The sequence below is a fragment of the Cebus imitator genome, unplaced genomic scaffold (genome assembly GCF_001604975.1).
Source record: "Cebus imitator isolate Cc_AM_T3 unplaced genomic scaffold, Cebus_imitator-1.0 Scaffold51, whole genome shotgun sequence".
NCBI classification, from domain to species: domain Eukaryota; kingdom Metazoa; phylum Chordata; class Mammalia; order Primates; family Cebidae; genus Cebus; species Cebus imitator.
Window position 1 is genome coordinate 9,460,281 of NW_016107366.1, and position 14,146 is coordinate 9,474,426.

The window sequence follows — 14,146 nt, forward strand, 5'->3', positions numbered from 1 at the left end:
AAAAAAAAAAAAAAAAGAAAGAAAGAAAGAAATTGAGAATCTGCTGGCCAATGTCAGCAATTGGGTCAACTGTCTATCCCTGATTCAATCAGCTATGAACTTGGGGATAGAAGACGAGGAGGCACAAGGAAGGGGCATCTAGCACCTCTCCTAGTCTGATGAGAACCAAACCTGCCTAGCACAAATCCATACCCTCTAGAGAGACCAGATCATGCCCCTTCTCCCTAACATACCATGCTCTTTCATACTTCCACTGCCTTGTATTATTTCCTCGACCTGAAATGTACTGTTCCCACATCAACATTTTTTTCTAAGTGTACGACTTAGCAACATTTAATACAGTCACACTGTTATGCAACTATCACCACTGTCTAATCCCAGAACACCTATCACCACAGAGAGATACCCTGTCCCCACCCCAGCTCATGCAACCATTAATGTCTTCATTTTCCTTGTATATACCAAGAATTGAATATTGGACATATTGGAATTTCTGGGTCATATAGAAACTGTTTAACTTTTTGAGAAACTGCTAAACTGTTTTTGAAAAGTGACTGCACCATCGCTTTATATTATTACCAGCAATCTATGAAGGTTTCAATTCCTTCATACTCTTCCTAAGACTTGTTATTGTCCATCTTTTTTTACGATAGCCATTCTGATGGATGGGAAGTGCTATCTCATTGTGTATCAACCTTTTATATGTCATCCTTCAAAATCCCGCTCACGCATGCCCACTCCAGCGTCTCCTAATGTGCTCCAGGGCAGTTTTAGTTACCCCTTAGTATCATGGTACCATCATTTATCTCCATCTCTCTCAGTGCTCATTCATTCAATATCTACTGAGCACCTGCTGCACGCCAAGCACTATTTGAGGTGCTGAAGATACAGTGAATGAAACACAAAACAGAAAACAGCCATGTCTTTTTTGAGCTTGTATTTTGGTGGGGGAAACATAATTAAAAGTTTGTGAAATGGTGGTATTATAGTGAACACTAAAGCATAGCAGGGCAAATAGGGTAGCCACGGAAAACTTCACTCAAGATAACATTTGAGCAGGAATTGAAGTTTCAACTATGACACATCAGTGAGGGATAACAAGGAGGTATTCGATATGTGTCTAGAGTCCAGAGAATAGAATCCAGGGAGATAGAATGGAAGTGGAGACGCTAATGAGGAAGCAGAAACCCAAACTGAGGTGTGGCCACTAAACTAGGTGAAAACTCACGAGTGTGGAGTTCTAGAGGCAAAAACCTGCATTCGTTTTCCATTGGTGATATAATTACCACAAACTCTGAGGCTTAAAACAACACAGATTTATCTTAACAGTTCTGTAGAAATCTTATACGGAACCACAATCAAGGTGTTAGCACTCCAGCCTGGGCCACCAAGCAAGACTGTCTCCAAAAAAAAAAAAAAAAAAAAAAAAAAGAGCAAAAAAATCTATATCTCTTAAAGAAAAAAAACAATAACTCCATATAAAAACTTCAAAACAAAAAAAAAAAAAGTCTTTTTTTTTTTTTTGAGATGGAGTTTCGTCATCATCCAGGCTAGAGTGCAATGGCATGATTCTCCTGCCTCAGCCTCCCAAGTAACTGGGATTACAGGCATGCACCACCATGCCCAGCTAATTTTGCATTTTTAGAAAAGACGGGGTTTCACTATATTGGCCAGCCTGGTCTCAAATTCCTTACCTCAGGTGATCCGCCTGTCTTGGTCTCCCAAAGTGCTGGGATTACAGGCATGAGCCACCGTGCCTAGCCAAAAAAAAATGTTTTTAATTAGCTGGGCATGGTGACATGCATCTGTAGTCCTAGCTACTCAGGAGACTGAGGTAGGATTGCTTGGGCCCAAGAGTTCAAGGTTACAGTGAGCTATGATCATGTCACTACACTCCAGCCTGGGTGACAAAACGAGACCCTCAAAGAAAAAAGTTAGGAGAATTAACTATTGGAGTGATCTTTTTTTTTTTTTTTTCCTTTGAGACAGTTTTTCTCTGTCACCCAGGATGGAGTGCAGAGGCATGATTTTGGCTTACTGCAACTTCTACCTCCCAGGTTCAAGCGATTCTCCTGCCTCAGCCACCCAGAGTAACTGGGATTACAGGAGTACACCACCACATCCAGCTAATTTTTGTATTTTTAGTAGAGACAGGGTTTTATCATGTTGGGCAGGCTGGTCTTGAACTCGGCCTCACATGATCCGCCTGCCTTGGCCTCCCAAAGTGCAGACATGAGCCAATCCTCATTGGTAGGAGCTCAAAAGAGAAAAGTAGAGAGTATAGGTAGATAACGCTTTGAGTTGTACTAAAGAGCAAAGAAAAGGATGGTAGCTGAAGGGGTAGAAGTGGGGTCAAACAAGTATTTTTTTTTTTTAATACAGAAATACTAGCATGTTTGTAGGCTCATGGGGATGATCTACTAGGGGGAAAGTTAATGAGCAGGACAGAGAAGGAAAATGACTACACATCTGGGCCCACTGAACAGGTAAGGGATGGAATCTAGTATACAAGTGGAAGAGCTTGCCTTAAATAAGGCAAGGACAGTCTGTCTATAGTAACTACAAGAGAGACAGTAGCACAGATGCAGGTGGGTGAATACATGTGATGGTAGGAGCCTGTGAAATTTTTATTTCTAAGTTTAAAAACAGTCATAAGCTGAGAGGATGGCAAAGGTGCTAAAAATTTAAGAGAAAGTGTAAATGGGATAGAGAAATGTACTAGGATTGTGAGGTCATGGCTTTACTTTTCAAGTCAGGGTCTCGCTATGGTACCTAGAATGGAGTGCAGTGGCTATTCACAGATACAATCATTTCATAATATAGCCTCAAACTCCTGGACTCAGGTGATTCTCCTGCCTCAGCCTAAGTGGGACTACAGGCACGCACCACCGCGCCCGGGGAGGCCATGACTTTAAATAGACTGAATCAGCATGTCCACTTGCATTAAGTACTTAAGTGCACAGAAAGTAGAGTATTAAACTTAACCAAAACTGGAGTTTAGCCAGGGAAGTACAATGAAGCAAGAGATGGGGCAAGGCTGAAAAGCTGAGTGTCACAATGAATCACAGAATCTAAGCTGGGTAATGAAGTACGTAAAGAGGTGACAAGGGATAAAGGCAAGTGGTAGAATCAATGAATTTTAAGACTGGTCTTGCTGCTACCCAGGATGAAGTGCAGTGGCATGGTATTGGGTCACTGCAACCTCAGCCTCCCATATTCAAGCAATCCTCTCACTTCAGCCTCCTGAGTAGCTGCGACTGTAGTCCAGATGGTAGTGCGTCACACCCAGTTAATTTTTGTATTTTTTTGTCAATGGGGTTTAGCCATGTTGCCCAGGCTGTAGATCAATGAACTTTAAATGTCAGTACTACAAACACCCACTGTACTGTTTTATGTCTACATACCTGACACCCCCTCTAGACCGAGGTTCTCAGTGGAATGTCGTATCTTTTCCTAGTATTTGAGCATGCTGTTATCTGGGTGGATGGATGCTTACCCATAGTTACAGGGAAATTCCACACTCCCAAATCCTGATATGATATAGTTACTTCTTTATTGTTCTTTAATATGAATTCAAGTAAAAAGCTGCAATGCTTCACCAAAACCTATGGTATAAATAAGATGAGTGCAGCGAAAGGCTACTCAGAATGGCCGTAGTATGCAATGATTGAGCCTGTGAATTACCACTGCCCTCGGGCCTGGGAAGCACTGCAAGACCTGTCTCTAAATCTATGGTATAAACAAAGCCTTTGACAAGATGCTGAATTCCTACAGGACCATATACAAGAACTGAACCAGAAAATGTACTAGAGTATAAACAAAGCCTTTGACAAGATGCTGAATTCCTACAGGACCGTATACAAGAACTGAACCAGAAAATGTACTAGATGTAACCCAGCTACGGTTAAGTTGGCTGTTACTGAACACCTCAGTGACATGAAATAAGTTGGCTGTTACTGAACACCTCAGTGACATGAAATCTTTGAATTTCCAAGCCTCTATTTCAACTCCTTGCAGCAAACTAGCAGGACCCAAAACATCCTTGAGAATAGCAGGCAAAGAAAGAGGAACAGATATATACATGGTGTGTGTGTGGGGGGGGGGGGGGGTTTTTTTTTTTTTTTTTTTTTTTTTTTGAGACAGGGGCTCTGTCACAAAGGCTGGAGTACTATGGCATGATCACAGCTCACTATAGCCTCAACCTCCTGGGCTCAAGTGATCTTCCTACCTCAGACTCCCAAGTAGCTGGGACTACAGGAACACACAACCTTGCCCAGCTAATTATTAGAAATTTGTTGTAGAGATGGACTCTGTGTTACGCAGGCTAGTCTGAACCCCTGGGCTCAAGTGATCTACCTCCTAAAGTGCTGGGAATACTGCACCCAGCCTAAACTCTGCTTTCTAAGCACAGACATAAACTCACAAGAATGAAGGGGGAAAAAAATGCACAAAGAGCGTGTAAAATATGTTTTATTGTTCTTTAAAAGGGTTCAGGGTTTGGTTTTAAATCAGGCTGCACACCTTTCAAATCAATCTGACATCTCTCTATGTCAAACTGGCTTCAGCTAGCAATACTTCATTAAGTCCAAAAGAAAAAAATTGCTTTAAGAAAAAAAAATCCAGTTTTAAGAACAATTAACATTAGTCTTTAAAACAAAATGAGGGCTAATGTTTCATGTTGTTTTATACATCCTTCTCAATACAGACCCAGGGATGTAATATTCCCAACTCAGGCAGGCACTGATACTGATGGACACTGTGCATGCACATACACACACACACGCACACTCCCCCAAACACACACACACACACACACACACACACACACACACTCACTCTCTCTCTCTGTCTCTCTCTCTCTCTCTCCCCCCAAACAACAAAATTCAGAGTATGTCAAAGGGAAAAGGTTATGGTATTGATCAAAACTCTTGAAGTCAACACTGTCTATCTTAGCTGAGCAGGTATGCTGTTTTGATCTTGAGTCTACATTAGTGGAATCTATTGTTGTGTTCTGAAATAAAGAATTTTGGATATACCATTATTTTTTACTTTAAAATCCTAGAAACAATTTCAAAAAGCATTATTTTGTTTTGTTTTCTAGGATGGGAGAGGAGAGAATCTACAGATTTGCATTTAGTTAAAAATCAAAACTCCAGCAATAGGAAATGGGCAGTTCACATAGCCGGCCAACATTTGAGGTATCATCAGTGTGAGACAAGGTCCTGGTCTGTTCCTACTGGCCTAGCTGACGCTAGCAAAATGGGAAGCTTATGGCTCTGCACAGCAAATTCCAGCAGGACAAGATGACTTTAAGCCTGTATTCACAGCCTTAGAAGCAGGGCACTACTGAGTATGTAATATTTAGAGGTGAAAACCGTGCAAGATCCCCTGATGGTACCACTCTACCTTCTTTGTCCATGCAGCCTGATCTTAACTGCCTTCCAAAAAGGACAGAAAAACAGCTTTTTTAGATTTCTAGATCAGCACTTTAAACCCAGCAAAGAATCTGCAGAAATGCTACCACACTGCTTCATAAGCAACACAGTCCCTTTGCTACTCATTGGGTTGCCTGATGTCTCTCTTCTACCCTGTTATGGCCTGTGGACACATACTTACTAGGCATCATTGTTGGTTTTAAACCAAGGATTTTTTTTCTTTTTAAATCTCAAAAGAACCCAGTAATAACAAGGCAATCAATGGTTACACTGAACTTTATATTTGGGGGCAGTTTGGAAAATACCCACCACAAGCATTTCTCATGTCGAAAATATGTGAATTTGCTGCTACTCCTTTGTTCCTGAAAATTCAGTACAAGTCCTAAAATAACAATTTTAAGCTACCAGCATTCCCTGATACTAACAAAATCAGAGTAATGCTACAGCCTACAGCCTGGACACATCTTTACTGATGGCCTGCAGGCCTCCCTTTTAGAAGACAAGTTTCAGGGATATTCACTTAGCTTCACTGGTTAGGGAAGAGAAGAATTCGACTCTCAGCTAAGTTCTTTGAGAAGAGACTCCTCTTAAAATGCCATTTCCCCACTAATTTATTGAAAATAAAAACAAAACAAAAGGCTCTTGGCTACTTTGCTTAGTATTAGATAGGGTTTTGAGGAAAAAAAACTAACATGAACACGCTTTCATCAGTAAAGACTAAAAACCACCTGGATCATATACATATGTATCTCACTGCCTTTGTTTTTATTTTTATTTTTATTTTTTTTATTTTTTGGCGTTTTATCTATCTAAAAGTGCCCAGGTGGGCTTAAGGCTGCCAGACTGCACACACATCTACAGCAACAAGGGCTTCTATTCCATCTACAACTTGGATCAGGGGAAAAAGGGAGGTGTAGGAGAGGAAGGAGAAAAGAGAGAAAAAATATACCACCACCCCTCCCCCCCAAAAAAAGGGAAAAAAATCCCACCACAGGGAGATCTATGTGCCAAGCATAATGGAAGAGTGTGCTCCCCAAACAGATGGTTCTGCACAGGCTAATGTTCTGCTGGTTTTCCTCAAAAACCTATTTTGAAAAAGTTTAAAAAGACAGGAGATTTCAAAATAATTCAATCCTGGCAGAAATTCAAATTCCAAAACTAGGAGCAAAATCATCCTTCACTGAATTAATTCCTTTTCTCTTTTCTTAAACATTTTATTCATTTTATAGAGAGATTTCTTGTTTGCTTTTGTTCCAATCATTAGGAGAGTGGTTGAGGAGTACTGAATCCAACACTACTTTGATGACACAGGTAAGATTCCAAATTCACATTTCCAGGTACCAAGAGTTCCCTCTAAATGCCACAATCAAGTCAGCCTTAGTTTACATTTCTTTCTACTGAACACAGCAATGCCCATTGGTATCTCTGAAGCGTAATCGCATCTTAGGTCGGTATTTCTCCAAGTAAAGCAGCTGCTTGGAATTGAATGCTCCCCTTCTTTTTCTGAAAATACAAGAATAGCAAACTTTATCAGGTAAAAAAAAAGAGCTGTCTGATTCACTGAAATGCATTATTTATGTCCTAAGGCCTTTCTAATTCCACACAGCTGAAAACCAGCACATTTCCCATACTATAACACTTAAGAGCTACATTGCAACATGAACTTTGAGTCCTCCTAGATGAAGAGAAAAATTTTCCTTGCTGACCATCATTATAGCCTATTTAATAAGGATCAGAATAGTTTATCCAGAAATATTTGACTATATTCTTCCCAATTAGATTGATATATTCTTCAGACGAGAGTTGGTAGCAAATATTAGGATGCTAAAAAATAACATTAAGATGAAGAAGCTGGCTCAAGACGTACGCTGATGACATTCCTTGAAATGTGTTACCTTCCTAGAGCCGCTACCATATATTATTTCATGCTTTCTGTCGCAAATAGTCTTCTCTTTGGTTTTCATTTTTTAAATGAAGAGTTGAAAGGGAAAGGACAAGACAAAAATTGTCAAATAATTCTGGATAATAAAATGGCATGACTCATTATTCCAGATTGATGCCAAGATCCTGTCTGGGCACTACTATCCTGATTTTGTGCCTGAACAGACCACCTAAAAGTCCCAGGTGATTAACTGCTCCTCTACATTCTTCTTGCCTCCTCCTAATAGAGAACTGTAATTTGGAAGGTATTTGGAATCTATTAAAAGGTGCATTTTCGAGATTCCTAGATATTCAAACAATATACTGGACATATTCTATAATGTCCAAATTTGCCACCCAAATTAGAAAACCTTTTAAATCTGGAAGCCAGCTGTACTGAGTCTCTATCACTTGCTCTAAAGTTTTTACATTTTCAAATAACACTTTAGTCAAAGAAAGTAAATTATCCCACACTACAAATGAATACCCACTTCCATAATTACTTCCTCATTCATGATCTTCCTTTCTGTGTTTCTGAACACAAAATGTCATACTCACTGTCTTATAAACTGAACTGCATCTTCGTACTTCATTCCACATTCAATCAAAGCTAGTGCAACCAGCACAGGTGCCCTGCAGAAAGAAACCCTTATGTAAATATCCGTAAGTCTTGGAGTGAAAGAATTTTTTTAAATCCGTAACTTCATATTACCAAAGCAAGGCATAAGCTTTCTTTTTTCTTTTATACTAAAGTAGCTGATACCTACCTAATACAGTAATATATCTCATCATTATAAATTCTATGAATTTTTTTTTGTGGAGGAGACAGGGTCTCACTCTATCAAGTGGCTGGGGCTACAGGGGCCTGCACCGTGAACAGCTAATTTTTGTATTTTTAGTAGAGATGGGGTTTCTCCACGTTACCAAGTCTGCTCTTGAAATCTTGGGCTCAAGTAATCTGCCTGCCTCCACCTCCCAAAGTGCTGGGTTACAGGCGTGAGCCACTGAGTCCAGCCCAATATCTACTTTTAGGAAAGCACTAAATTCTAAACCTTAAGAGATCTTTACTCTTTAAAATATCATATTATATATTAAATTTCTCATCACTATATATTATCAAAAATTCTTCATTGGTCTTTAGCCATTATCCCAGTAAAATAAATGGCCAAACATATTATGTATCTCCAGTGTGTCAGAATTTTCATTACCAATTGGTTTTAATATTTCCTTATCAAATGCTAAAAAGGTGTTAGACTTTTTCAAGAAAATCCTTTTGATGAGCTAGGAAAATTCCCAAGAACTAATGACTAGGAAAAGTTCTCTATTTTTTAAACAATTTAACAGAGGAAATGATGTTTTTATAAAGCCCATTACAGGGCACCAATTTTGGACTACCTAAAACTAGGATAGCTACTAGTTATAAAATTGCCAAGTTACAACATTATCCTCAACCTTCAGGATAAGGACTACAACTTCCAACCTTATAAACAGTATTACACTACAAAAAAGGAAAATAGCAAACAAAGGCCAGAACACAACAGCTTGAATCACCACCACCTTGAGGCAATGGCAGCCTACACCAATATTCTGAATCAAAGTGTGCATACTAAATTGGCATTTAATTTGCTGTTGATGACAGTGTTGCAACACCATTCCAAGCAATGCTCAGGGAAAAGGGTTTTAAGATCAAAGTCAATTCTTGTCCATACATCTCCTTTCAAGAGTTTAAAGTTCAGATATCTGCTCTCTACCTATTAATTTCCCATTCATCTCAATCCAAAATTAACCATGTATAGACTCATCTAACTCTAAAATTATTTTAATTTTGTTGCCTATTTCAGGGACCTGAACTTTTGATTACTTGAAATAAGGAGACAAAACAGTCACAGGCTAAATCCAGGCTGGCATCAGAATCAGACAACCAGATGAAACGACAAGACTGTTTTAAAAAATCATTACACTTGTTTTTCTCTCATTTCCTTGCCTTTCAGGTAATTTAATATTATTTCGTATAATATATGCAAATGTCTACCAAAGTGAAACTTTCAACTAACTTAGGCATGTTAATAAATTCACAGACAAAAAGGTTAATAAGGGTAAGAGTTTACCTTCCCAATCCCGCAACACAATGCACTGCAACACAGCAACCTGGCTCTTCACGAAATTTGGTTTTTAACAGGTTTAACCAATCATCTACTATCTGATTAGGGGGTGGAGCTCCATCATCAAATGGCCAATCCTAAAAAGAAATCACTTTTTACATTAAATTGATATTTTCTCCAAGATTAACATAATAATACAGAACAGCTGCACATAGTACACATGGCAGGCCTAACTGAACTAACCGTACTATCCACACCTATTTTCAACCCAATTCTGATTATTGCTGTAAAATGATCCAGGACTGAAATTAAAGCCTGCCAAATAAATTAGCCTTCTCAATGAAGTATAGTCAGTGTCACACACATCTAAATTTACCAAAACTTACATAAATCTCTTTATCAGTCATAAGAGCTAGTATTCTCCCAAATATTATAACTGAATAGAGCAGTAATTAGACATAATAGACAAAACTGTAATTAAAGCCAAGACAAAGTAAGAGAGGACATAGCACATGTCAACAGGATTTTAAAGTCCACTCTGGCAAAGCGTACCAGCTGGTGTCTCATTGGTCTCTACAGATAATTGAAGATTATCCCCTAGATAACTAAGTTCTGAAATCTTTTCTTTAAAGAAAGGTTCTCTGATAAATCTCCAACAGTAAATCATAACAGAAACATACTACCATCTTTGAGCTTACTTATAAAAAGGCAAGCAGCAAATATTTTTAAAGTGCTTACTGAATTATATATGTCCCCATTTAACAAGGACAGTGCTGCATGGCATGGTCCTGGGCAAATAGAGACCATTTTGTCAAGTATCCTTTTCTTTTTCTGTATTCATCAATTTGCGTTATCTTTTAATTAAGACTAACCCCATGTGCATTCACAGTATAGGCAGGGGTTTATCTTCCTTACTACTTAGCAAGAGGTCCCAAGAAACCAATACAAATGGGGAGTGGGGGAGGGGAACTGGGAGCTGACATTTTACAAGTCTTCCCTCTTCCTATCTAAACTTCAAAGACAGAAATGCAAAAACATTGTTAGAAATTTTTTCTAAAACATAAGGCTATTCTAACGAGATAGGATAAGGACACTTTAAGATACTACAGAAGGAAAAAGAGAAAAGTGACAGAGCATTAAATTGATTCTGCATTCATTATTGGCACCACTAGAACACTTCATGTAGCCCATTAGCCATAATAGTACATATTTGAGTTGACAACTACGCCCCATAATTAAAGGACTGTGTTATTATAAATGCCATACAGAGTTTAACTGTAAATAGCAATAAAACCAGTACCTTAGTCAAGAGCTTACTTCCTCTAATACTCCCTAAAATGCACCTAGTTAAGAAACAATATAAAACATGCTTCACTTACTCATGTAAGTAGTAACTATTTTCTAAAAATCATTGATCATTTAGAAACATCTGAACCTCAAAATGATACAGCTAAAATCACCATCAATCTATTCCAATGTGTGCCTGGTTTGCAAGAGCATTCAAAGGATCAACAGCCTTATTTGGGGGATATCCTCTTACCATGAAATGTTTCAAAACCCTCTTCACCTAGCAAAAGTAGATTAACTCTTAAAATCTCTGTCTGGGAAAACGATATTCCAAGCTTAAGGCTAAATGCCCTTGTTTTTTCAAGTATAAGTTAAACCTTTCATTTTATCTGATCATGGCTATCTATCTATCTATTTTTTTATGACTTACTTTCCTCTGGGTAGATACTCAGTAGTGGAATTGCTGGATCAAATGGTAGTTCTACTTTTAGTTCTTTAAGGAATCTCCACATTGTTTTCCACAGTGGTTGTACTAGTTTACATTCCTACCAGCAGTGTAAAAGTGTTCCCTTTTCACCACATCCCTGCCAACACCTATTATTTTTTTACTTTTTGATTATAGCCATTCTTGCAGGAGTAAGGTGGCATCACATTGTGGTTTTGATTTGCATTTCCCAGATCACAACTATTTAAAACAAAACAAAAACCTAAATTTAAAGACCTGAAATAAATCTTAGGCCTACAATTATCTTCTACAAACTAGTTCAAGTTCTTTAGTTCATTTCTATTTCACAAAGATGTTTACCAATATTACTGACTCAGACTATGGTCCATTCAGTAATTTTCTCACTCTGCCATCTGTCAAACAAGTTGATTTTTACTCACTGGAGAACACATTCATAATACAGCAAAATAAACTTGTATGCAGCTTATTTTCAGAAGTTTAAATTTTATTACTATTTTTTAAACACGGGACTACATTTGATACATTTACACTCATCCCCAATGATTTCCAGCAGTGGACAGTAAAGTCATTTAGAAATTTGAATGCAAGCAAATTACCATGCCAAACTATTAAAACACATTATTTTATTTATTTTTAATTTATTTTTGTTTTTTAGACAAGGTCTCTGTCACGCAAGCTGGAGCACAGCAGCCCAATCACAGCTCACTGTAACCTTGACCTCCTGGATTCAGATGATCCTCCCTACCTCAGCCTCCCAAGTAGCTGAGACTATAGGCACATGCCACCACATCCAGCTAATTTTTATATTTTTTGGAGAGACATGGTTTCACCATGTTGCTCCACTAGTCTTGTAACTCCTGGGCTCAAGTGAGCCACCCACCTTGGCCTCACAGAGTGCTGGGAACAGGCATAAGCCACCACACCCTAAAACATATTTTTAAAAAACGTTTGGGTCTCGCGCGGTGGATCACATCTGTAATCCCAGCATTTTGGGAGGCTGAGGTGAGCAGATCACGAGGTAAGAAATTGAGACTATCCTGGCCAATATGGTGAAACCCCGTCCCTACTAAAAAAAATACAAAAATTAGCTGGGTGTGGTGGCACGTGCCTGTGGTCCCAGCTACTCGGGAGGCTGGGGCAGAAGAATTGCTTGAACCCAGGAGGTAGAGGTTGCAGTGAGCCAAGATTGCGCCACTGTAATCCAGCCTGGCGACAGAGCAAGACTTCACCTCCCAAAAAAAAAAAAAAAAAATACCCATGTTTGGCTAAAGTTTTTGTGTTTTCACCAAAATGAACATGAGGAAACTTTATGGATCAGATATGAGAGGACTGCCTTACCAATAGGCCATTATTCTTTTTGCACCAACTGCCTTCCCAACCACTGACCAATATAATAAAGACTACAGAGCTATCTTTCAATAAGAAGCAGGAACATAACACCTTAAACCAGTATCTTCCTTATTACCTTCTTTGTACCTAACTACTTATAAAATCTCCAGTTCTCTTCCTACTACATAACCTTCCCACAATCAAACCAACAGCTCAAAGACACTGAAAGCTACAAGATCATTTCATTACATGCTCCTAAAAGCTGCTCCTACAATTTAGACAACTATTTAGGGAAAAAAGAATAAAATGTTAACTACTCTATATTTTGGTGCTAAAGCGGAACTTAATTCCAATCACTTTGTACTCAAATTGAGCTAGGTAAGAAATCTAATCACACTAAAGCTCCTCAGAAACCTAACAACAAAAAGTGTCAGGAACTATGCTGATTACTCTGAAGCAAGATGCCTTCTCCCTCTCCTCATCCTCTTCTTACGCCTTTTTGCCTCCTACAAGTTATCCACAAAATATTAGTAACTAATATTGTACTTGCAAAGTGGCAGAGTTCCATATGGACTTAAAAATGTCTGATATAAATTACTTTGTTATATTCAAATTAGTAGGCTAGAAACAAAAGCTAAATATTGCATTAATTTCCTAAAAAAATAAAAATTGCAAATTTACGTTTTGTTAAAATGGGAGTACATTTTGCTTTTTACTAGATGAAAATACTATGATTTCTAGGCTTTAACAGCAAAAATGAACAAAACTGCCAATTTGTTAATCCAAAGAAATTTAAAAAGACTGCTATCAATAATGTATTTTCTGCTACAAACTTAAAACAAAATGCAAAACTACTACTGCCAGAGGATTTTTGAAGTGCAGTGGCATAATCAAGGCTCACTGCAACCTTGACCTCTTGGGCTCAGGCAATACTCTTGAGACCTCAGCTTCCCAAGTAGCTGGGACTATAGATGTGTACCACCATGCCCAGCTAATACCAAGTTTTATAATTTTTTTTTTTTTTTTGAGACAGGGATCTCACTCTGTCACCCAGGCTGGAATGAGGTGGCGTGGCCACAGATCACCATAGTGTCAACCACCTGGGCTCAAGTGATTCTCTCACCTCAAGTCCCCAAGTAGCTGGACCACAGTTGTACACTGCCATGCCCTACCAGTTTTTAAATTATCTGTACAGATGAGGTCTCACCACATTGCCCAGGCTGGTTTTGAAATCCTGGGTTCAAGTGATCCTCCCACAGTACTGGGATTACAGGTATGAGCCACTGCGCCTGGACTAGTTTTATAAATATTTATGTTTGAAAGATACAACTTGTCATGAAAAATTTAAATACTACACACTCACTAGAACGTGGATTCCTTCTTTTTCAACTGGAGCTTTATCATATGTAGCATCACAAACTCGAACCAAAGTCGTCACTCCATACTTCTTAAGTTCCTTTAAAAAAAAACAAAAACAACAGAAAAAAATAATTATAAGGGAACTTGTTTTTGAAAGCTTTAGAAATGTACTATAAGACTGGGCACGGTGGCTCACACCTGTAATCCCAGTACTTTGGGAGGCCAAATCGAGAATCCATCTCAAAAAA

The 14,146-nt window shown here is 38.5% G+C and overlaps 1 protein-coding gene and 1 long non-coding RNA gene across 5 annotated transcripts in view; both read right to left on the reverse strand.

The window, feature by feature from the left end:
• Positions 1-2,404: 2,404 nt before the first annotated feature.
• LOC108303933 lies at positions 2,405-4,102 on the reverse strand. The gene is made up of 2 exons (XR_001825024.2): positions 3,965-4,102; positions 2,405-3,927 (listed from the first exon to the last, which is right to left on the reverse strand). It is a non-coding gene; the product is annotated as an uncharacterized LOC108303933 (long non-coding RNA).
• A 350-nt stretch (positions 4,103-4,452) lies between these two features.
• The window catches only part of PTP4A2 (protein tyrosine phosphatase 4A2), a 35,047-nt gene continuing 25,353 nt past the window's right edge, over positions 4,453-14,146 (reverse strand). For 3 of the 4 annotated variants that reach the window (XM_017527909.1, XM_017527910.1, XM_037738254.1), the window contains exons 3-6: positions 13,903-13,995; positions 9,464-9,594; positions 7,914-7,988; positions 4,453-6,938 (exon numbers count right to left, since the gene is read on the reverse strand). In XM_017527909.1, the coding sequence (XP_017383398.1) occupies positions 6,830-6,938; positions 7,914-7,988; positions 9,464-9,594; positions 13,903-13,995 (408 nt within the window). In that variant the 3' untranslated portion in view covers positions 4,453-6,829. The remainder of the gene's footprint in view (positions 6,939-7,913; positions 7,989-9,463; positions 9,595-13,902; positions 13,996-14,146) is intronic. The other variant, XM_037738255.1, reaches the window with a different exon arrangement.